The 24567-nt window shown below is 44.8% G+C and overlaps 1 protein-coding gene across 2 annotated transcripts in view; it reads right to left on the bottom strand.

The window, feature by feature from the left end:
* TCF25 (transcription factor 25) overlaps positions 1-24567 on the bottom strand; it is a 28328-nt gene extending 3761 nt beyond the window's left edge. For both annotated transcript variants that reach the window (XM_007531203.3, XM_060183840.1), the window contains exons 1-15: positions 24297-24567; positions 14050-14214; positions 12162-12236; positions 10640-10758; positions 9134-9199; positions 7360-7442; positions 6201-6331; positions 5432-5531; positions 4842-4935; positions 3481-3573; positions 3256-3361; positions 2370-2529; positions 1169-1256; positions 430-588; positions 242-332 (exon numbers count right to left, since the gene is read on the bottom strand). In XM_007531203.3, coding sequence (XP_007531265.1) covers positions 242-332; positions 430-588; positions 1169-1256; positions 2370-2529; positions 3256-3361; positions 3481-3573; positions 4842-4935; positions 5432-5531; positions 6201-6331; positions 7360-7442; positions 9134-9199; positions 10640-10758; positions 12162-12236; positions 14050-14214; positions 24297-24485 — 1719 coding nt within the window. In that variant the 5' untranslated portion in view covers positions 24486-24567. The remainder of the gene's footprint in view (positions 1-241; positions 333-429; positions 589-1168; positions 1257-2369; positions 2530-3255; positions 3362-3480; positions 3574-4841; positions 4936-5431; positions 5532-6200; positions 6332-7359; positions 7443-9133; positions 9200-10639; positions 10759-12161; positions 12237-14049; positions 14215-24296) is intronic.

Here is a 24567-nt window from a genome sequence, read left to right as displayed (position 1 = left end):
GATGTCATGTCAGGGCTGCAGATGAGCCACTAAGCCATGGCTGAGCTCCTAAAGTCTTAACAGCATCAGGCGGGGCTCTGCTTCTCAAACTAGAGTATCTGAACACTAGCAGTAGAAGCAGGAACTTCTGCACATGAAAACCCAGCTTGCCAGCCCTGGGGGATAGTCTAATTGCAGGAGGACTAAGTACATGTGACCAACCAACTTACACAAAGCTCCCATTTTCAGCCCTTTTTCTTACCGGGGGCAGAGCAGCCACTGCTTCCTTAATCTCAGAGAGGACCACATGGCGGTGGATATTTCTGGGTGCACGCTGGTAGAGCACCTTCCGCCTGGCACCCAGGAAACAAGAAGCAGCATGTGAAATGGGACCAGACCCTGTTCCCACTTGGCGCCTAGCTCATATACCTGCTCGCTGTCCCTACTCACCTGTTCTCACAGGCTTCTACAGCAGGGTCCCCTGCATCCACTGTTCGCAGAACCTCACGGACATTCTCCTCCAGCCAGTTCATGGTGGCAGGCTCTTTCCAGAGGAAGTGTGACCTCCCAAGATACAGGCTCACCAGCTGGCTCAGGGCAGGGGGCTGGCTGTGGGAGGGTGGGGCCTGTCAGGAGACCCCATGTGTCCATGCCTCCATGAGCCCATTGGCACCTATAGGGCAGCCAGCAGCTTGGAGAGGGAGCTTTCCAAGGGGGCTGGGACAGGCACACCATTGCCCAGGATGAGTACACAGGTGCGTACTCTTTAGTAGGCGTTGAGCGCCTTAGCAGAAAGAAAAAGAAAAAGAACACACACATCTTCCCACTCAGAGACCAAGAAGACCCACCCTGCTTTATGTCAACCCACATCCTGCATTTATTTCTTACAGGAAATTTGCAAAAGGTATTACAAGTCAACACAGAGATTTTGACCGCATTAACCCCTGCAAAAGAGTAAGTCAGCTCTCAACTGATAGTAGCAAATGTTCCAAATGCCCCACCCACTGCCTGCCTGCCATGAGATCTGACGCTTTAGGCTGTAGGCCGTGTGCCTCATAAGCCAGGCTGATGACACCATGGACATGAAGTGCAAGGCCTAAGTAAGTGCTGTGAGACATCCTTAGTCTGTGCTCTTAACCCTGCCCAGTGGGGTGCCCATTCCTCTCACAGGGGAGTGTGCAGTTCCTACCTTATCTCAGCGTCAGGGCCAAAGAAGCGGTGGTTGGCAACGGCTGCATCAGGCCGCACACTGCAGTACTCGAGCAGCGGGATTAGCACTGTAGGGGGAGCAGACATTATGTCACCCCCTGCAGCCTAATGCTGAGGGAGGAGCCAACATCCAGGTGATGAGACTGGGTCCCCCCCATACTAGTCCTACGGGAGCCCTGCCTGCACCTGAAATAATCACCCTTGGCCCCCAAGCACCTGAACTGGACATTCTGATTGTAAAAACTACATGCTCCACCTGTAGGCTGGGGGGAGGCACTGGGGCCAGGCCTTAAGTGCCACCCCTCTCAGTTAGCACCTACTGGGGACCATGTGGATATCACACACAAGCTACATGGCTCATCCCCGGAACATGGCTCCCTGTGAAGTTGACGGTGGGAGGACTCCTCCACCAGGACGGTGATAGGACAGCAAGCTTCTCGGGTCACAGAGCATTTTAAGGATGTGCTGGAAGTGGCCAACTGTCAACCAGGACATGAATCCATAGGTCTGTCTCCACATCTACACCTGACCTTTTTCTGGGAACCCACAAGGGCCTCTGTGTGGCTCCAGAGCAATCTCTCTCTTTCTCTCTCTTTTTTTTTTTGCCTCCAGGGTTATTGCTGGGGCTCAGCCTGCACTACGAATCCACTGCTCCTGGAGGCCATTTTTTCCCTTTTGTTGCCCTTCCTTGTTGTTTATCAGTGTTGTTATTGTTGTCTGATAGGACAGAGAGAAATTGAGAGAGGAGGGGAAGACAGAGAGGGGGAGAGAAAGATAGACACCTGCTTCACCACCTGTGAAGCGACTCCCCTACAGGTGGGGAAGCAATTTATCTCTTAAGTTCTTCAAACCAATGGAAAATGAATTTGTAGAGCAAAACACTAGTTTGTTGATATGGCCTCTCTAGTCCTACTTCCTGCCTTCTCAAATGTCCAGCCTTTATGTGATGCTCCCTTCTCTAGAAAATGCCACATCTTAAGATGGTAGAATTATCTCATATAAACTGTCCATATTGAAAGACTCTAAAACCCAAGCTACTCTGAATTCAAAATCAGTTCAGACTCATTTTCAGTCTCTAAGCTGTAACTAGAGCATGTTTTAGGGTCTTATTAAAGAATGTGTCTTTTTAGAAGTAGAGCTGGGTCTCATCCTTGGTGGTGGGGACTGCCAGACACACCCACCTCCAGGGAACATGATGAGTGCCTGTTGGATCAGGAGGGAGGCTTTGTCCCTTGCAGAGCTGAGCTCCTGCTCAGGAAGGTCTGCTTGTTGACTCAACAGGAAATATGCCAATGGCACAGAGAAGGCAAAATTCGGGAGTTGGGACAGGTTCCGATGAGCCTATATCAGGTGAGGAAACGAAGTAGGGGCTTCAAGATAAAGGGAAAAAATGCAAAGTTCATAGACATTTTGGTGGCCTGAGAGCTCCGTGACCAGCTCCAGGGCTTTTGTTGGCATCTCTTTATATAGGATAAGGGTTATTGCATCTCATACCAGGATTTTTCTTTCTTTGTCATCATCGTTGGATAGGACAGAGAGAAATGGAGAGAGGAGGGGAAGACAGAGAGGGGGAGAGAAAGATAAACACCTGCAGACCTGCTTCACCGCCTGTGAAGCAACTCCCCTGCAGCTGGGGAGCTGGGGGCTTGAACCGGGATCCTTCCACCGGTCTTTGCACTTGGCACCACCTGCGCTTAACCCGCTATGCTAATGCCCAACTCCCTCTTTCTTTTTTTAATTTTATTTTGCCACCAGGGTTACTGCTGTAGCTTGCTGCTGGCACTATGCTGCTGGCCACTCCCTCCCCTCCCCCATTTTATTCACTAGGACAAAGGAAGACAGAGAGGGAGACATCTTCAGACCTGCTTCACCACTTGTTAAGCATTCTCGCTGCAGGCAAGGAGTGGGAGATGGAACCCGGATCTTTGTACATAGTACTATGTGTGCTTAACTGAGTGTGCCACTGCCCAGCCCACACCAGGGACCTCCTCTGCAAAAAGAAAGAACAAAAGGACCCAGAAGCACCTTGGAACACATAGGACCAACTGTGACAATACTCATACCTACCTCCCACTCCTGGAAGAGGCGGATCAAGTACTCATAGTTCCGTGCCCGCAAGGCCAGGTGGTCCACAAGTAACAGCATGCACAGGGGGTCTTCATCTGGCTCCAGGCTTCAAAGGCAATGACATGAACAGAGGGGAGTAGAGAGAATACCCAGAGTGGGAAGGTGTGCACATCCTGGGCTCATGGTCACTGTGCAGGTTGGGCAGCAAGGTGAGCACTTACTTACCTCAGGATGAGCTTGCAGTACTCCAGCGCAGTGCGGGGGCAGCCACGCTTCTCCAGGAAGCTCATTTGCTTGTAGAGGGCCAGGTAGAAGCTCCTAAACCCAAGACAGTTCTGGGTAAATGAGAGGCGGCAAGGCCATGGCAGGAAGCCTTGCATACTCTACTGTGTCCACCCTCTGCTGCTGGGGTCCTTGCATGCATGTGCCCTAATCTCTGTGAGTATCCTTGTGTCTGCAGAGAAGGTGACACTCTGCTTGTTGCTTGTAGTTATATATGTGTATCCACAAAAAACCAAGTTTGCTATTTGAAGCCTTAGTCTTGTTGCTTTTTATTGTTATTACAATTTATCATTTAAGGGAACAAAAAAAAATTCCTATAATTAAGTCACTATTTAGTAATTTCTTCTTTTTTCTTTCTTTTTTAGATTTTACAGTTATTTATTTATTTATAATCAGGTAGAGGCAGAGAAATTGAGAAGGGAGGGGAGAGGTAGAGAGGGAGAGAGACAGAGAAGACACCTGCAGCCCTGCTTCACCACTCATGAAGCTTTCCCCCTGCAGGTGGGAACCAGGGGCTTGAACCTGGGTCCTTGTGTATTATAATGTGAGCACTTAACCAGGTGCACCACTGCTTGGCCCTTTTCTTTTTCTTCTTCTTTTTTTTATTGCCATCTGGGTTACCGCTAGGGCTTGGTGCCGGCATTATGAATCCGCTGCTCCAGGCAGCCATTTTTTCTTTTTCTTTCTTCCTCCCTACCTTTTTTTTTGTTTTTTCCTTTCTAGCAGTCTTTTAAAATTTTTTTAAATTTATTTATTTTCCCTTTTGTGTGCTTAACCCAGTGTACCACCACCCAGCCTCTTTCTTTCTCTCTCTCTTTCCTCCCTTCTTTCTTTCGAGTTTAGGTCTTGTACATGTATGAATTCACCACTTCTGGATTGCTTTTTCATTCAAATAGAGAGAGAGAGAGACAGTACAGCACAGAGCTTCTATTATACCACCCCTCAATCCTTACAAGGGGCAGGATGAGGTTGCACTCGGACTACCAATTGATCTCAGCAGCATCACATATGCCCACAAAGCTTTCCAGTATACTATAAACTCAGAGGCAGAACCCTCTGTCCAAAAGTACAAGAAAACACAATTACAGGCCCGCCACAGTGGACTGGGACAGACTTGCCTCTACCAGTCCAATCCATCCTTCTAGAACCTGGACTTCCACAGGTAAAAGTGCTTTTCTAAGTTACTGAGTGACACCCCTTGTGAATGGGCCCTGGTCACTTTATTTTGGCACACACAGGTACCTACGTCACCCATACTGACACAACCCCAAGAAAGGGCAGGAAGTGCTCAGGCAGCTCCTTACCTGTTCTCAGGTCTGCGGTAATCCAGCCGGCAAATTCCACTGGTGAGGCTGAAGAGAGGGTGGAAGGCACACTCCATGCTGTACAGAGCTCTCTCTGTGGGCCACACAAATAGTAAAGCAGGTGTCACAGCCACTCCGTGATAACTGTAGCCCCAATGTGTCTGACGCTAACAAGGAAAGCTTTGGAAGGTCGTTGTCACTGGAATTTTGAAAGTAACCAGGCATGAACATGCATTCAGAGCATTGCCACCACTTTGAACTTACATCCAACAGAAGTGCAATCTGGCAGCACACCTTCACACAGAATCCACTCCCCAGGCCAGGAAGTGAGACAGGCCAAGCATGTCTCAAGGGTTGGCAGGTAAACAAAGCCTGGTCCAGTCTCACAGCAGAGCATCACTGAGCCAAAGGAGGCATGACATGCAACTCATCGCCACAGATCATCCTTTGACTCCATGCACAGGCAATACCATAACAGGCAAACTCAGAGGCAGAAAGCAGAAAGCAGTTGCTTGCAGGACGCCTGGGTGAATGATGAAAATGATCTGAACTATGTTAAGCAGCATGTAAGTGGAGCAGGCGGCACCTACCCACAAGGTCCCGGGCCATTTCTTGATCTTCCTGAAAGCGGCAGGCGTCGCTGAGCTGTAGGAGCGAGTCCACGTGATAGGGGCTGGTCTGCAGTAGAACCTAATGGAAGGCAGGAGAGGCAGGAAGGTTGAGGGCTACTGGCAGGAAGGTCCCAAGCTCCAGGCAGGCCCTTCCTTCCAACATTTCAACCCAGGGAACCATGCACATACGACTGATCCCTGCTTAGTATCCCCACTGCACTGTCCCCCAGGCCTAAGACACAGGCAGCTTTCTTCTTCTTCTTCTTTTTTATTTTATATTTATTTATTTTCCCTTTTGTTGCCCTTGCTTTTTTATCGTTGTTATACTGCTTCACCGCCTGTAAAGCAACTCCCCTACAGGTGGGGAGCCGGGGCTTGAACCAGGATCCTTAGGCCAGTCCTTGCGCTTCGCGCCACATGCGCTTAACCCGCTAAGCTACTGCCCGACTCCCTCTTCTTTTTTTTTTTTTCCTTAGGCAGAGGCAGAGGGGTAGAAAGAGTGCAAGGAAAAGACCACAGTACTGAAGCTTCCTTCAATGCAGTGGGGGCTGAGCTCGAAGCTGGGTTGCACAGATGGCAAAGCAGCACACTATCCAAGTGAGCTATGTAGCCAGCCCATAACCTGCTTCTGCTCAGAAGAAAATAGTGGATCCCTTGCAACCCATGTGCCCATGCGAGTCAGAGAAGCCTGGAGGATGGGCTGCTCTTGGTCAAGGACACAGGTCAGTTGCCTCCCAAGTGCAAATACCACAATGTTGTTGGGCTCCATGGACTCCACAGCAGCCAGGAACTTGTGCTGTGTGTGCTGGTACTCCTCGCTATGCTCAAATGCAAACCAGGACAGGCCTTTCCGGGATTCCAGCAGCCGCATAGACAGACCTGGGTGAGAGTGCACATCCATCTGTTGGAACTCCTGGCAAAAAGCCTCTGTTCGTGGGCACCAATGGGCATGTTGGCCTGGCAGCTGGCTCAGGATGCAACAGTGTGTCTACTCTGTTCCTCTAAAAGCACGGATGGATGCACAACTATGTCTGGGAGCACTCACAGGCCCTGCCATCTCACCAGCTAGACACTGCTTGCTTACTGCCCAGGACTGAAGCCTTTCTCTCTGTTCCTTGTGTCTGACTCTGAGGGTTGATGTTCAGCACCCTGTGAGAAAATCAAAAACCTACATCTCCTTTTAGTGCTTCGTGAAAGAGCTGCTGGTTCTAGGTAGCCTTAGTTCCTTCTCTCCTGATAGCTGCATCAAAGGTTAAACCCCACAGGTAGGCATTAGCCATGCAGCCAATATGCTCCACTTCTGCTCATGCACAGGCCTTCTAGTAGGGAGGTGAGAGTATGGGGGAAGACAGGACAGAAGATATCCAACAGGAACTAAGGCTCATTGTCTGTGACGTCAAAGCACATCTCAACGATGTCACTCATAGTGAATATCCCTGACTCCCTTCTGCCTGCACAGACCTGGAATCCCAAAGGTTTGAGGGTTCTCAAATGGCCTCCATATCATACATCCAAGTACCCAACAGGGCATGTTCTGTGTACCCCAAGCTTTTCTGTCACTTCTCTTTAATAAATTGTATGTATTTGCTATTTTACAATACAATAAAATTTCTCTTTAAATTATATGTATTTACTAGTTTCAAACACTTTGAAAATGAAGTTGATTGCTTCCTATATAACATGATCCAGAGCAATATTGTACGAGATGGAGCCCAACACACATACTGCTGGTATCTGAGCCCAGACACCAGGGTCTTGGGCTCTAAGCTATGCCAGTATGTTCAAGGTCTGGCTTGAAGAGGAAAACATAAACTCACACAATTATACACTGGTTTTCCACAGACGAATAGCCTGACCCAAGGTGCACACACTCAAGCATGCCTAGTCAATCCCTCACAGCTCCTCACCTGGTTTGGTGTACCGGGGCCAAGTACTCTTAGGGGTTGTCAGCCACGTACACTTGGGATATATGCGCTGTCTCTGCCGTGGCCTGGAGAGAGGACAAAGCACAGTTTACCTTAATACCTGACCTTGCAGGAGTTGTGGAAACAAAACTGGGGGCTGGGGGAGTAGTGGGGTCAGGAGGGGTGGTGGTAGTGGTAAGGCTTTCACAAGTGTGACAAGAATAAAAAACAGTGTAACAAATATCACAGCCATTGCATGACCAAATTGGAAACAAGAATCTGAAAGAACAGAGAAAGAAAAAAGAAAGACAGTCCAATAATATGGTAGAAAAGATAAAAATGAAGCAAAATTTGAGGACCTACAAAGAAGGAAACAAATACTCAGAAACAAGCATATTTTTCACTAATATTTCAAAAAGGAGGCATAAAGTCAGAACGCTAGTATCATAAATAACATAATAAAACAAAAAAAGCAAAATACAAAAAGGAAAAAAAAATCTCAACTTTATTCATAAACAATGACATAAAACTCATGGTCTGGGAGGTGACGCAGTGGATAAAGCACTGGATTCTCAACCATGAGGTCTGGAGTTCAATCCCCAGCAGCACATGTACCAGAGGGGTTCTTTCTCTCTCCACCTATCTTTCTCATGAATAAATAAATACATTCTAAAAAAACACACAAACAAAAACAAAGACATAAATCTTCAAACATTAAGACTATTTTTTTTTCTTTCTGTCTTTCTTTTTTGCCTCCAGGGTTATTGCCTGCACTGCGAATCCACTGTTCCTGGAGGACATTTTCCCCATTTTATTGCTCGTTATTATTGTTGTCACTGTTGTTGTTATTGAATAGGACAGAGAGAAATCGAGAGAGGAGGGGAAAACAGAGAGGGGGAGAGAAAGACAGACACCTGCAGACCTGCTTCACCACCCGTGAAGCGACCTTCCTGCAAGTGAGGAGCTGGAGGCTCAAACCGGGATCCTTATGCTGGTCCTTGTGCTTCGCACCATGTGCACTTAACCCGTTGTGCTACCACCCAGCCCCCACATCAAGGCTATTTTTCACCTGTGTTATGATTTTTCATTTGTTCCCCTACCCCCATGTTATAAAGTTTTATTTTACTTTTTTTTTTAACTTTTCTTTTTATCTTGGCGGATAAGAATACCGCCAGGATCAAATTCAAGACCTCATAATGCAAAGCATACAACTTACCACTAATTTATATCCCAAAAATGACATTAGATTTTTTTTTTTTGTCTTGCCACCAGGGTTTTGCCTGGAACTGCTCCACTGCTCATTTAACTTCCTAGTGCAGATGCTCCCATGTGGTGACACGGGTTTGAATCTGGTTCCTCATGTATGATAAAGTGTGTGCTCAACCGGGACAGTCATCTCACTATGGCTTTCAACATTCTCCCGGGAGTTGAGCAGTAGCACAGTGGGTTAAGCCCAGGTGGCGCAAAGTGCAAGGACCAGCGTAAGGATCCCAGTTCGAGCCCTCGGCTCCCCACCTTCAGGGGAGTTATTTCACAGGCAGTGAATCAGGTCTGCAGGTGTCTGTCTTTCTCTCCCCCCTGTCTTCCCCTCCTCTCTCCATTTCTCTCTGTCCTATCCAACAATGATGGCATCAATAACAACAATAATAACTACAACAATAAAACAACAAGGGCAACAAAGGGAATAAATAAATATTAAAAAACAAATTCTCCCAGGGATCTAGCTGACCTCAGTAATGCTCCCTCCTCTTTGAGAATGCACAGGAGTCAGTCTTACCTTTGTTCCCCCAGGACTGCTCGAGCACCGAAATACCTCTTCAGTTCTGTGTCTGGATTCAAGTGTCTAGAGAATTGAAATTTTAACTCAATGATTCTAGGAATTTTAGAAATTTAGAAAGTCACATAAAAATCCATCTAGGAGAACAGGTATTTTGGTGTAAAAGGTAAGTTAGAGGACTGTTGTCTCAAAACCACAATGACCAAGGCAGGTCAGAGAGTATGGGCAACTGACTGAACTGAGTTGGGATAAAAATGGCGGCTTCTTCTTTTTTTTTACTTTTAAAAATATTTTTTTTATCTTTGTTTATTGGATAGAGACAGCCAGAAATTGAGAAGGAATAGAGAGATAGAAAGGGAGAGAGACACCTGAAACCCTGCTTCACCACTTGTGAAGTTTTCCCCCTGCAGGTGGGGACTGGGGGCTCGAGCCTGGGTCCTTGCACATTGTAACATGTGCACTCAACCAGGTGTGCCACCACCTTGCCCCCCAAAAAATGGCTTTTTAAGGTTGGAAACAGTACATTCAGGTACAAGAGATGGATGGTCATCCCAGAATGATAACTTACTTTTTTTCTCTTTTTGTACCAGGGCTTTTGCCAGGGCTTCATCCCTACACAATTCCACTACTTCTGACAGCAAGGGAGAGAGGCAAGATATCACAGCACTGCTCCACTGCTCATAAAGCTATACCCTGTACGGTGGTCTGCTGTGGGTGGCTAGGGATTTGAGCACAGACCCTTTGGCATGGTAAGGTGTGCACTCTACTGGGTGAGCTCTCTCCTGGCCCTCAAATGACAGCTTCCTTAATACACAGTTCAAGGGCCAGCAAAATAGCTCCCTTGGATAGTGTGCTACTTTGCCATGTGCTCAACCCAGGATCGAGCTTATTCCCCACCACATTGAAGTATGTCTCAGTGTTATAGTCTCTTTAACTCTTTCTCTAAACTAAAGCAGACAAACAAAAAATAAACGCAGATCAGAAAAGATGCTCTAAGAACAGAAAGTACTGTGAAGGGTCCCTGGAAAGAGGGTTGGACATCTCTTTCTCCGTCCCTCTCTCTTTGATGGAAACTCATAATATTTTTAAATAAAGTCAGTTAACTTTTTTTCCTTTTCTTTTTTTTTTTTTTTTTAATTGTCACCAGGGTTATTGCTGGAGCTCAATGCCAACACTAGAATATACTGTTCCCGGTGGCCTTTTTTTTTTTCTTTTCTTTCTTTTTTTCTTCCTCTCTCTCTTTCTGTTATATTTGATATGACAGGATAAAGCAAAATTGAGGAGGGAGGGAAGACAGAGAGAGAGAGAGAAGGACAGACACCTGCAGACCTGCTTTATCGCTCATGAAGTGTTCCCCTGCAGGTGGGAGTGAGGGGTGGGGGACTCAAACCTGCACCTTTGAGTATGGTAATATGTGCACTTAACTGGGTGCGCCACTGCCTGGCTTATAAGTTAACTTTATTCTTTTCAAGAATGAGTCTGTAGGATGGCAGGAGGGAGGCGCACCTGTGCTCCACATACAGGACATGTTTCTTGGAGCTCAGAGGTGGTGGGCCTGGACGGGTGAGGCCACTGTTGTCCTCAATCCGCTCCAAGATGCGATCGATGTCTTCCAGTCCGTTTTCCTAAGACCCCAAAACAACATATGAAACAAAATCACCACAATGGCTTTATTGTCACAACAGCCCAAGAGGTAGTCCAGTGAATAAAGTATTAGATTCTTAAGCATGAGGTCTCAAGTTCAATCCTTTTTAAAAAAAGTTTGTTATCTTTATTTATTTATTGGACAGAGACCGGCAGAAATCAAGAGGGAAGGGGGTGATAAGAGAGGGAGAGAAGGGCTGGGTGATGGTGCACCTGGTTGAGCGCACATATTACAGTGCACAAGGACCCAAGTTCGAGCCCCTGGTCCCCACCTGCAGGGGGAAAGCTTGACAAGTGGTGAAGCAGGACTGCAGGTGTCTCTCTGGCTCTCTCCCTCTCTGTCTCCTTCTTCTCTTTCAATTTCTGGCTGTCTCTATCCAATAAATAAATAAAGATAAAAAAATTAAAAAAATAAGAAAACAAGAGGGAGAGATATAGAGACACATCTGCAACACTGCTTCAATACTAGCAAAAATTTCCTCCTGCAGATAGGAACCAAGGGCTCAAACTCAGGTCCTTGTACATTATAACATGTGCACTCAATCAAGTGCGCCATCACCTGGCCCTTGAAGTTCAATCTCTAGCAAAACATGTAACAGAGTGATGATCTGGTTCTCTTGCTCTCTTCTCCCTTTCTCATTAATAAATGCATAAATAATAAATACCATAATAATAAAAGATTTATTTCTTACAAAGAACAAGCAGTATATTTTTTATTTTTTTACTTCCTGAAAAACAGCATCATTCAAACAGTTTTTTGGACCTGCATTTAGAAAGAATCTCTTAACACAGAGAATCACAGAACCATAAAGACTGGAGAGCACTGGGGCTGAAGGCCATATGTCTTTCAGGTCTGCTCTCTTCCTCTGGTAACTGAGCCAAACTTGTGATGCCAGCAGAGTAACAAAAGATTCACCTCTTTTCAAGACAAATACAATCAGATGAGGATGGGGCAACCATGGGAATATATCTACTTTTCACGATGGATCATCAAATTAGACCTTTAACACTAGAAACAGTTCAAGCCCAGGGGTCAGTAGACCCAGAAGGACTTGTGCCACTGAATGAAGAGCCTCGGGCGGGGGAGATAGCATAGTGGTTATACAAAGAGACTCTCAAGCCTGAGGCCCTGAAGTCCCAGGTTCAATTCCCCGTACCACCAATAAGCGAGAGCCTCCCTTCTGGATGGTTGCCAGAAAATGGAAAGCTCAATCAAGAGTGGTAATTGAGCCCACAGGAACCAACAATACAGAAGCAATTTTTGGTTGAGTAATTTTCCATGACTGAATTAGCCATTTTCCTAATGAAGAGAGGAACTGACGCCTATCCCAGAACAGAGAGGAGAAAGCAGAAACACAAGCCAAAGCTGGTCTGCCACACTTACCGAGCTTTCACCTGTAGAGTTTTTCTTGTTCTTCTGCTTCTTTTTCTTCTTTCGGAGTTTGCCACTTGTATTAGACTAACAAAAGAAGCACGTTTTTTTATCAATAAAGATAGAAATGCCCATGGGAGTCAGGTGGTAGCGCAGTAGGTTAAGCACACGTGGTGCAAAGCGCCAAGACCAGCATAAGGATCCCCAGCTCCCTACCTGCAGGGGAGTCACTTCACAGGCAGTGAAGCAGGTCTGCGGGTATCTTTCTCTCCCCATATTCCCTTCCTCTCTCCATTTCTCTCTGTCCTATCTAACAATGACATCAGTAACAATAATTACAACAATAAAAAAACAACAAGAGCAACAAAAGGGACAATAAATAAAAAATTAAAAACAAAAAAGATAGAGATGTCCTAAACACCAAGAAATACAGCAGATGCATGGCATGAAAAATTTGTGAGATAGAGTGCTGTGGCAATATCCCTTCTGACTTCCCAGATGTCTGGAAATTTCTTTTTCTTACAAGTTCCGCATCTCCATATATATATATATTTTTTCCCTTTTGTTGCCCTTGTTTTTCATTGTTGTAGTTATTATTGTTATTTATAAAAAGGAAACACTGACAAAACCATAGGATAAGAGATGTACAACTCCACACAATTCCCACCATCAGAACTCTGCATCTCACCCCCTCCCCTGATAGCTTTCCCATTCTCTAGCCCTCTGGGAGCATGGACCCAGGGTCATTATGGGATGCAGAAGGTGGAAGGTCTGGCTTCTGTAATTGCTTCCCCGATGAACATGGGTGGTGTTGTCATTGATGTCATCATTGTTAGATAGGGCAGAGAGAAATGGAGAGAGGAGGGAAGACAGAGAGGGGGAGAGAAAGACAGATACTTGCAGACCTGCTTCACTGCCTATGAAGTGACTCCCCTGCTGGGGAGCTGGGGAGCTGGGGAGCTGGGGGGTTTGACTGGGATCCTTAGGCCAGTCCTTGTGCTTTGCACCATGTGCACTTAACCCGCTGTGCTACCTCCCAACCCCCCCCTTTTCTTAATAAATTTTTTAATTATCTTTATTTATTAGAGAGGAAGGGGGAGCCAGAGAGGGAGAGACAGACAGACATCTGCAGACCTGCTTCACCAACTGTGAAGCTTTCCCCCTGCAGGTGGGGACTGGGGGGCTTGAACCCAGATCCTTGTGTAACATATACACTCAACCAGGTGCATCACCACCTGGTCTCCCATCCTGTCTCTCCTCATGAGGCTCCCAGGGATCTGAACCATTGTTCATCATCTGTCAACCTCTCTCCACCAGAAAGCCTTATTTTCCCAACCAGCCCACACCACTGACTCACTGCCTGAAAAACTCCAGTCCTGTCACTTGGCCCCTCCTTGGTCAGAGAAGTCTCCTGCTGCCTGAACTCTGCTGGATCAAGTCCCCTGGCTGCACCTGGCAGCTGTATCTGTCTGGTCATCTCTACCAGATTCACACTGGCACTTGTTAAATGATAGGAGACCTCCTGTGGAGACACTCTTATATGGCATGAAGCACTGAAGTCACACTCCAACACAAACCTGACTGCACAGTTCTTGAAGGAGTGACAAGCTGGTCACATCTCCAGCCCCCAACTGGAGTGCTGGCAGTCACATAGAACACACGGATGTGCTCATATGCCCAGAGCACCCTCCAAGATACAGGAGGAAAATCTCTTGCCAGAGATACTTGCTTCAGGGGTCCTGCAGCTGGTATTTTTGAGAGCCATGTCTTGAGGATTCCAAGCAAAGCTGATCAGGGCTCCCAAGAAAATTTGGGGTAGCCAGAAAAATTAATAAAATAAAACTGAGAAAATAAGACAGCATGGGTTCTGAGGCTTCTTGGTCTCCCCATGATTCCACACCTGCTCAGGGGATGAGGTCTTGCCAGTTGTTTCTCCATCTTTCTTAGGCTCTACACTTCCACTCTGAGACCTCCTCTTGTTGCCCAACACCACACTGTCTGTGAGCTGGCCATCAGACCTTTCTCCATTCACCACAGGCCCCTCCTCCAGGTCCTCAATGTTTATCTGTAAGGTGGATGGGAAAAAAAAACAGTATGTTACATCCTATCCAGTCACCAAATGGCATGTGTTAGCAGAACTGAGCTAGTGAGTAATATGCTCAAGGTCACTTTGAGGATGATGGGAAGAATATTAATATCTGGTGGGATATAGTGCTTGTTTTATTTCAGGGTTACTTCACTGGTGGGTCTCAGTAAGTGCTGGCTGGGGCGTATGGGCATAAAGTATCTACCTCAGAACTAAACTAACAGAAAGAAGAATCCTCCAACATCATAATCTATTTCCTTTAGGAGTAGCCCCAGGGTAAAAAGTGTACATACATATGTTCAACCAACACATTCACTCCTTTTCTCTTCCCTCTGATGCCCAACAATCAAAGTGCAAAAAAGTAGCCAGTAGGGACCCAACCATCTAGAAATTTCTTCCTGATAATAAAATACATGAACATAAAAATAACAGTCCACGCAGTGGAGCCTTCCATAGCAGAGTGTAGAAGGAAACACACACACACACACACACACACACACACACGAACCTTACAAGCACAATGCTGAATGGGAAATGTCTCAAGACAGACACACACACACACACACACACATTCTGGAGCAGAGAGAAAGTGTGGGAAGAAAGAAGCAGTGGTGCACACAAGTTCTGGTCCTTTAGCTAGTAAATGAATACACAAGTAAAAAGCTAACATGGTACAATGCTTTATAAACCAAATCTGATGCTTCAATCAGGAACACAAAGGTCCAATTTAGAACATCTGAAAAATATAAAGTTCTAAAAAAGAAAAACAAAATCTACTTTAACCCCAGCAAGTCTGAGATGACTTTTAAAATAAAACTAGGATTCTGTACTTGCAGATTTCCCCATGATAGATATAAAGAGATTGAAAGTTGCCAGTATCTGAGATGACTTCCTGCACTATGCTTTTATTTATTTTAAACCAGTAAAAATTTCTATGTAGCACTACAACAACAATAAAAAAAACAACAAGGGCAACAAAAGGGAAAATAAATAAATATCAAAAAAATTTCTATGTAGCAAAAAAATAAAATTCAGGCAAATATGCCTGTCCACCTAGAAAACCCACAGATTCTTTTCTCATACAAAGAGCACCTGGGGGGAGTCGGGTGGTAGCACAGCAGGTTAAGTGCAAGTGGCACAAAGTGCAAGAATGAGTATAAGGATCCCGGTTTGAGCCCCCGGCTCCCCCACCTACAGGGGAGTCACTTCACAAGTGGTGAAGCAGGTCTGCAGGTACCTATCTTTCTCTCCCCCTCTGTCTTCGCCTCCTCTCTCCATTTCTCTCTGTCCTATCCAACAACAACAACATTAATAACAACAATAACTACAACAATAAAACAAGGGCAACAAAAAGGGAATAAATATTTTTTTTAAAAAAGAGTACCTGGGGGGGGGGCAGGTGGTAGTGCACCGAGTTGAGTGCACGTTAAAATGCTCAAGGACATGGGTTGGACTCCCTGGTCCCCATCTACAAGGTAAGCTTTGTGAGTGGTGAAGCAGTGCCACAGGTCTCTGTCTCTTTACCTCTGTATCACCCCATTTCCATTCTGATTTCTGGCTGTCTCTGTCCAATAAATAAATAAAGATAATAATAATTCCTTGCAAATGCAGGAATTATATACTTCTAACAACATTATGTAATGTTGGTGTGATGGTGATTCCCATCACAGGTGCTTTCACTGGGGGAGTGGGGGTGGGGGCGATATGTGGTCTGGCTAAGACCTAGAACAGGACTCTCCCTGGACATTTCTGTTAAACTGTGGGGCACCTACACTCTCTTAAACATTCAACTCAATGGTGCTGCCAAGGCACCTCTGGGAAGTGGTGCTGGTTTACTTTTACAATGTCATATTCACTTGCTAAAAGCATAATTTCTTAGCCCCCTCCTTCTCTGTTTTTTTTAATTTCAGGTGTTCTGAGAAATTCAAATTCATGATAAGCTCTGTGCCAATCTTAGTTCCTACTGCAAAGGAAAGTTCTACATATACCCATAGAGCATACTAACAGCATATCCAGACTAATTTTGTTTGCAGGGAGGATCTAGCTTGTTCAGATCACCACTTATGTACAATGGCATGCACAAAGAAAACTGTCCAACATCCTGACATAAATTTTATTTGTATCCTAAAGTTGTCACATTCCTCAATTTCAAGGTCCCTATGAGAAACAAATTCAAAAAGGTCCTATCCATCAGACCTAAGGTAGAATTTCCATATCTTCAAATGAATGTACAGTGAAAGTACTGGCAATTGTGTAATTGTGTGACCCATCTTATCAGGATCGAAGCATCAACCCCAGAAATGTGCTGCTTGCTTTTCCCAAACAGTACCTCCTACTGACCCTAGCAAACACTAACATCTTTTTACCAAAGAGGACTTTTGCCTAATTCTAGACAGTCAAGAAAACAGAATCAAAGAGTATGACTTTAATGTTTTACAAGTCCATCTTATTGTTGCTTATACCATGAGTCAGTTCTTTGTTACTACCAGTGGGCCTCTGTGTGGACAGAACATACTATTTTACCTGTATGTGTTTGCTATCACAGGACCCCTCAGTTATTTTCTATCTGCAACTTTTTTTTTAATTTTTAAAAATTTATTTATTTATTATTGGATAGAGACAGAAACTGAGGGGGAAGGGGGAGGTAAAGAGGGAGTTATACAGAGACACCTGCAGCCCTGCTTTACCAATTGTGAAGCTTTCCCTCTGCAGGTGGGGACCAGGGGCTTGAACCTGGGTCCTTGCGCACTGTAATGTGTGCGCTTAACCAGGTGCACCACCTCCTGGTCCCTATCTGCAACTTCTATGATAAAGCTGCTATGAATATTAATGTGGAAGTTTCAAGAATAAGCATCTATAAGTAGAATAACTGGGTTGTTGGGGCAAAGTTAGTGTGGAATGGTCAGATCTCCTTTTCTCCTGGGAAGCTGTGGGCCTCACATTCTCACCAACAATGGACACTATCCATACTTCTAATTTTTGCAGTATAAAGTGGTACAATTTTCTGTCTACCTTTCTCTTCTCTTTCTCCCAGAGCACCACTCAGCTCTGGTTTATGATAGTGGTAGAAACTGAACCTGGGGCTTTGGCGCCTCAAGCATAAAAATATTTGTATAACCTTATCTCTCCCATCCATAATGCTATTTCTTTTCTTTTCCTTTTTTTCCTTTCCTTTTTTTTTTTTTTTTTTTTTTACCTCCAGGGTTATCACTGGGGCTTGGTGTCTGCACTATGAATCCATTGCTCCTGGAGACCATTTTTTGGTGCCCTTGTTGTAGTTGTTATTGTTGTTGGATAGGTCAGAGAAAAATCAAGAGAGGAGGGGAAGACAGAGAGGAGGAAAGACAGACACCTGCAGACCTGCTTCACCACTTGCGAAGTGACCTCCTACAGGTGGGAAGCTGGGGGGTCGAACCAGGATCCTTAACCCGGTAGGTACCAGGATTCTTATACCAGCCCTTGCGCTTTGTGCCATGTGCGCTTAACCCACTGCACTACCACTCAATTCCCACGCTATTTCTTAATGAAATACCAAAGCATTCTTCTACCATTTACGATGTTCAATATGTTTTGGTCTTTCCTGTTTTTCTGCAGTATCAGAAATAAAGCCCAACGTCTTACATAAGGCAGACAATCTACTACTGAGCAGCCACCTCTCCATGCCCCACAATCAGCATTTGATGAATAATGTTGAGTACCATATCATTCTTTCTAAGTGTCTCCTGAAATCTCATTAACTGGGTGCACTTACAATCTATAATATCCACTCATGTATTCTAGATACAAGTCTATTGTAGATACTTGATGCTCTCATCCTGTTTGTAGACTGCATATTTATTTTCCTAACTACATCTTTAGATGAGTAGAAACTATTTAAACTTAATGAAATACTTCATTTAATTTTATTTATTCGAAAGGACAGAGAGAAACTGAGAAAGGTCAGGGGAAGCAAAAAGGGTGAGAGAAAGAGACAACTATAGCACTTCTTCACTACCAGTGAAGCCTCCCCCTGCAGGTGGAGCCTGAGGCTTTAAACCCAGGTCCTTGAGCACTGTAACATGTGTTCAAGCAGGCAGAATACCATCCAGCCCCAAAGAAGCACTTCTTACCAATCCTTTCTGGAACTTAGCCTGAGGGCCTGGGAGGTGGCACAGTGGATAAAGTACCAGACTTTGAAGAGTGAGGCCCTATTTCTTTTTTTTCTTTTAATTTTTAAAAAAATTTATTTTATTTATTCCCTTTTGTTGCCCTTGTTGTTTCATTGTTGTAGTTATTATTGTTGTTGTCGTTGTTGGACAGGACAGAGAGAAATGGAGAGAGGAGGGGAAGACAGAGAGGAGGAGAGAAAGATAGACACCTGCAGACCTGCTTCACCGCCTGTGAAGCGACTCCCCTGCAGGTGGGGAGCCGGGGTTCGAACCGGGATCCTTATGCCGGTCCTTGTGCTTTGCATGAGGCCCTATTTCTAATCACTGGCATCAGCCGTGTTCTGGTTCTCTATCTGTCCTCCTCTTTCACTTGTTAATAAGTAAATAAAAAAAAGTTTTAAAGATATTCATTTTATTCTAAAAGCATTACAGTTTTACTGTGCAGTCTAGTCTCCCCTGAGCATACTGTATATGTATGTGTAATTAATTTCCTTCTATGCAGCCAGTTATTCTAGCACCACTTACTACACAGATGTTTTTTTTTTTGCCCTCACCCTTCCCAATGAATTGCTTAAAAAAAATGAATTGGGGGGCTGGGGAGACAGCATAATGGTTATGTAAAATTATCTTCATGTTCGGGAGTCGGGCAGTGGCGCAGCGGGTTAAGCATAAGTGGAGCAAATCGCAAGGATCGGCATAAGGATCCAGGTTTGAGCCCCCAGCTCCCCACCTGTAGGGGAGTAGCTTCACAGGCGGTGAAGCAGGTCTGCAGGTGTCTATCTTTCTCTCCCCCTGTCTTCCCCTCCCCTCTCCATTTTTCTCTGTCCTATCCAACAATGACGACACCAACAACAACAATAACTACAATTATGGAAACAACAAGGGGAACAATAAAGGAAATAAATATTTTTAAAAAATTATCTTCAAGGCACTAAAGGTCTCAGATTCAATCCCCAGCACCACCATAAGCCAGAACTGAACAGTACTCAGTTCTACCTATATCTCTCTCATTTAAATAAATAAAATTTTTTTTGTATTATCTTTATTTATTTATTGTATAGAGACAGTCAGAAATTGAGAGGGGAGGGATAGCGAGGGTGAGAGACAGAGAGACACATGCAGCCCTGCTTCCCCACTTGTGAAGCTTTCCCCTTGCAGGTGGGGACCAGGGCCTCGAACCTGAGTCCTTGCGCACTGTAATGTGTGCGCTCAACCAGGTGTGCCACCACCTGGCCCCCATAAATAAAATATTTTAAAAATTAGTTGATTATATAAATATGAATAAAAAATTTCTGAATTTTTTATTCCATCACATAAATCTATTTGGCTATAAGTCAACACCATACTATCTTTTTTTAAAAAAAATTGTTTTATATTTATTTTCCCTTTTGTTGCCCTTGTTTATCATTGTTGTGGTTATTGATGTCATTATTGTTGGATAGGACAGAGAGAAGTGGAGAGAAGAGAGGAAGACAGAAAAGGGGAGAGAAAGATAGACATCTGCAGACCTGCTTCACCACCTGTGAAGCGACTCCCCTGCAGGTGGGGACCCTTACGCCGGTCCTTGTGCTTTGTGCCACGTGCGCTTAACTTGCTGTGCCACTGCCTGACTCCCAATACCATACTACCTTAAGTTATCAGAACTAATAATAATAAATCTGGTAATCCAATTAAACACATCTTTATTTTGGCCATTCTACTTTGTATCTTCATATAAATTTTGTAATTACCTTGTTCATAAAGTCTGCTCAGAAATTTCATTGTGACGCATTTAATCTATAGATCACCTTGGATGAGAACCGACATCTTAGCACTAGTGAGTCTTCTAATTCATGAAGATAGTATAACTTTCTATTTAAACTTTCCTTTCTCCCAGCAGCTTTTTACTTTTTAGCACAGATATCTTGCAAGTCTTTACTAAAATTTATCTTATTTTATTTTTGATGTTATTATAAGTAGAACTTTTAAAGTCTATTTTCAACTGTTCATTGTTAATGTAAAGAACTATAATTGATGAAGCCACCAGGTGACTTACCCAGTAGAGTGCACATGTATCATGCACTTAATGTATAGTAGGGTGAGCACTCTCCTGGGTGAGCTATCTCCCAACTCCTTTGTACATTATTGACAATATCCTATGTATGCTATCTATCAATACAGTTTTACTGTCTTCTATCTTGCCAGTCTGGATGTCTTTTATTTCTTACCTTGTCATACTAGCTGAGATCCTCTTACAATGATGACTAGAAGTGGCCATCCTTGTCTCAGATCTTGGGGGAAAAGCATTGAGTTATTCATGTATGTTAACTTTAGGCTTTTCATAGATGTCTTTTACCAAGTTAGGAAAGTTCCCCTCATTCCCTGAATGTTCACTATGAATAGATACTGAAATTTTCCTACATCTATTGAGATTGTCATATGGTTTTTCTTGTTTATTCTGTAAACTAGTGAATTACACTGATTTGCTTCTCAGTACTAACCAACTTTGCATCCCTAGGATACAGTCCATTTGGTCATGATACATGATATAATATTGCTGAACTGGTTTGCTGATGTTTTGGTAAAGATTTTTGTAAAATCTGTCAGGCTTTAAATAAAGATATTATATTAGACTTGTAAAGACAAATGTCTTCTTTCTTTCCCAAAATAATTTGCATAAAGTTGGTGTTATTTCCTCTTAAATATTAAATATTCTTTAAAATCAATTTGAAAGAAGCAGGAAAAATGTCTTCTAATCCAATTTCAAAGAAATTCACTCAGAAGCCAGCAATGAGGAGAATCAAAGCCATAAAGAAACAAAGGATGCTATCTCTCTGCTCTCTTCTGTCATCCAAGGAAGAGATTAATGTTACATAGAAATGTTTCTAAGTCAACTACTTAGAGTCACAGGTTTCCACTGAAGTTCTACAGTATCTGCCACTTGTCCTCACCATCATTTAGTATAAACACATGTTAAATGCTAATCATGCCCAGCATGAATGAAAAACTTCACATTGTTTTACTGATTGCTCATGACCATCCATGAAGTAAATAAGCTTTATCACCAACAAATGTGGAAATAGACACTAGTTCTCACAGCTGTAACAGGGTTCAAATCGAGGTCTTCCTGACTCCAAAGTTGGTGTGTGTGAACTCTGGCCAGAGACAGTAACTGCTGAGCTTGATGGAGAAAATGACAACCCATAAAGTAAGCTTTCCTACCGAGTCTCAGTGCAGCTAGGACCACCTAGTTACATCTGGTTAACAACAAAGTCTCTGTCCCAAAACACAAGTAATTTGTATAGTATCTTCTTTTTCATACGGGTTATTCTGTAATAACTTCAGGGAAAAGGAGGAAGACCAAAGAAGAATGTGAGTGAGTGTTTTTCTTTTCTTTTTTTCTAAATATTTATTCATTTATTTATTCCCTTTTTGTTGCCCTTGTTTTACTGTTGTAGTTATTATTGTTGTTGTTATTGATGTTGTCATTGTTGGATAGGACAGAGAAATGGAGAGAAGATGGAAGATAGAGAGGGGGAGAGAAAGACAGACACCTGCAGACCTGCTTCACTGCTTGTGAAGAGACTCCCCTACAGGTGGGGAGCCGGGGGCTAGAACCTTATAAGGATCCTTATGCCGGTCCTTGTGGTTTGCGCCACCTGCGCTTAGTCCACCACACTACTGCCTGACTCCCCGTGAGTGAGTGTTTTTCACCAAACCACTCACTGCTCAGTTCTGGCTTATGGCTGTACATAATGGCACAATGGGCACTGAACCTGGAATTTTCAACTCTCAAGCATAAGATTCTGTTGCATAAACCACTTGTTATCCCTAGAGGGGTGAGGGTACTTTTAAGTCAGGTGTGAAGCAACGCCTAAGGAGAGGGAGTGGAACATATCACATACGAATACAAGGCATTCCAGGTACATGGACATCAATGTGGCTAGAGAATGGTGAACAAGAGGTGGGAGAACTTGTGGGGGACTGGAGGATGAAAAATGAGTGACATCAGAGCATTCACAAGATCACTGGCTATTGTGCCCACAAACTTCAGAGGAACAAGAACAAAAGGGGACAGGAACAAAAGCAGGGATGACCTATGGTCACCACACCTGAGGAGCCACCACAGGACTTCCTGATGGTTTGTCACAGAAGCTTTCTAGACTGCAGTCCATACAACAGGAAGAACAAAGAGACCCTTAGCAGAGTAGGACACTGGGTTTGAGATGCCTGTGAGATACCTAGGAGCAGACGAATTGGACAAATGAACCCAAATATCAAGAAGGAAAATTTAACATCCTGTCAGAAAGCAGAAGCATACACACAAATAGCAAAGCCCTATGCAGACATAGCCTCCAATCCCACCCAACTGGTTTCACTGGAGATCCTTGTAAGCACTTTCTCCTCCATTCATGCACATTATCACCTGCCACATTTAAATTTCTCCCAAACACCCAGACCCCTGATCATTTACCCTCCTTTCTTCTTCAGGAGGAATAAGAATTTGCTTCACAGACAACGCCCTAGTACAGAGTACCAGTTGCGTAGAAGCCTGGATTTACATTGCTATGTCACTACCTTGTTTGTACAATGGGAATAATCTGAGCTCTACCCCTGTGAGAGAAGCATCATTTTAACAGCAGTGCTTATGACTTGTAAATGCCTTGTGAATAATAATTATTGTTATGAGGTAAATCTGGAGGGTGTGGGAATAGGGAGAACATACCATCTGATAAAAAAAAAATGTTCATGAAAACAAGCCAGTATCAGCATAGATTTCAAATATTTCCCAACTGTGATGAGAAGGAAGACTTGACCGTTTTAGGATATAAGTCAGAAAAATAACCAGTAGTGGTCCAGGAGGTGACGCAGTGGATAAAGTGCAGGACTCCCAAGCAGAAGGTCCCAAGTTCAATTCCTAGCAGCACATGTGCCAGAGTTATGTTTGGCTCTTTCCCTCTCTCTCTTTCTCTCTCTCTTTCTCTCTCTCTCCTAATACCTTTCTCATTAATAAATAAATAAAATCTTTTTTAAAAAAGAAAGCTCTTTTAAAAAAAAAGAAAAATAATCAGTAAATTACATACTACTCTACTTTTTGCCTATGTTTGGAATTTTCCAAAATAAAGAAATTTGAAAGAGATGAAAAGAAATAATAGGCAGTAGACGTGACGGAATTCAGGAACAGAAGAGGTGGTCACAAAGTATGGAAAACATGGAAAGGGGACTTCTGCTTTGCCTTCAGAGACTACAGGGTGAAGCTGTCTCACATCTTCAGGTGGAAGACCTTTTGCCATCTCTACACTCCAATGTCCTAGGGTAGGTCCCGCACTTCAATAAAGTTGGCAACAACTGCAAGATTGGGTCAGAGCTCACAGGGCAGCTGGCCTCTCCTCTTTCAGACCTATTGAAATGGCTGTTTCATCCCTATCTTTGTACAGGGGGTGAGGGTCCAGGGGGAGCACAGCAGATGCTCGAGGAGGTCAGAGAGCATTCTTCCAGGCACATCTACCTTGATTTTTCTACAGATCACAGCTCTGGGGTGAACTTCAAAAGCAAGACACTACTTCCTGGGCTGGCAGAGACCAGGTGTTTTCATAGACTCAGCAAGAGCTCCCAAGCAAGGTGATGGTCAATCCACGAACAAGTCGGGGGATGAGAAGGAAGCCCCCAGACCCCAAGGCAAAGGCCCGCCCACAGGCAGACCGACGTAACATCGCCCCGCCCACCACGCTCCGGCCAGGGTCACGGCCCCGCCCCCGCTGCCCCCCACGACGTCACGCCTACACCACCACCACCCCCACCCCACTGCGGCCCCGGCCAGTCTGACCTCGCCACCTGTCTGCGACCCAGGCCCCGCCCCGGTGACGTCACGCCCCGCGGCCCCGCCTCGATCCCCCACTGGCTGCCCCCCTCCCCCGGGTGCCCCTGACCCACCAGCTCGAAGCGGTTGTTGACACGGACGCCTTCCTTCCCTGCGGCTCGGGGGCGCCTGCCAGCTGGCTCCCGTTTGGGGCCTTCTTCCGCATCGTCGTCATCGCGGAGAATGAAGTGCAGGGCACCGGGCCCCAGGGGCTCCTGGCCGCGCTGTTCCCCCCTCAGCCGGCGGAGGGCCCGGCGCGACATAAGACCCAACGGCCGCGGATGCCCCGGGACCCGCAGAAGCAGAGCTGAGAGGGGCGGTGACGCCTGCGCAGTGACGGTGCGC

This window comes from Erinaceus europaeus, unplaced genomic scaffold, assembly GCF_950295315.1.
Source record: "Erinaceus europaeus unplaced genomic scaffold, mEriEur2.1 scaffold_659, whole genome shotgun sequence".
Taxonomy (NCBI): Eukaryota; Metazoa; Chordata; class Mammalia; order Eulipotyphla; family Erinaceidae; genus Erinaceus; species Erinaceus europaeus.
This window is presented reverse-complemented; position numbering and strand designations above follow the sequence as displayed.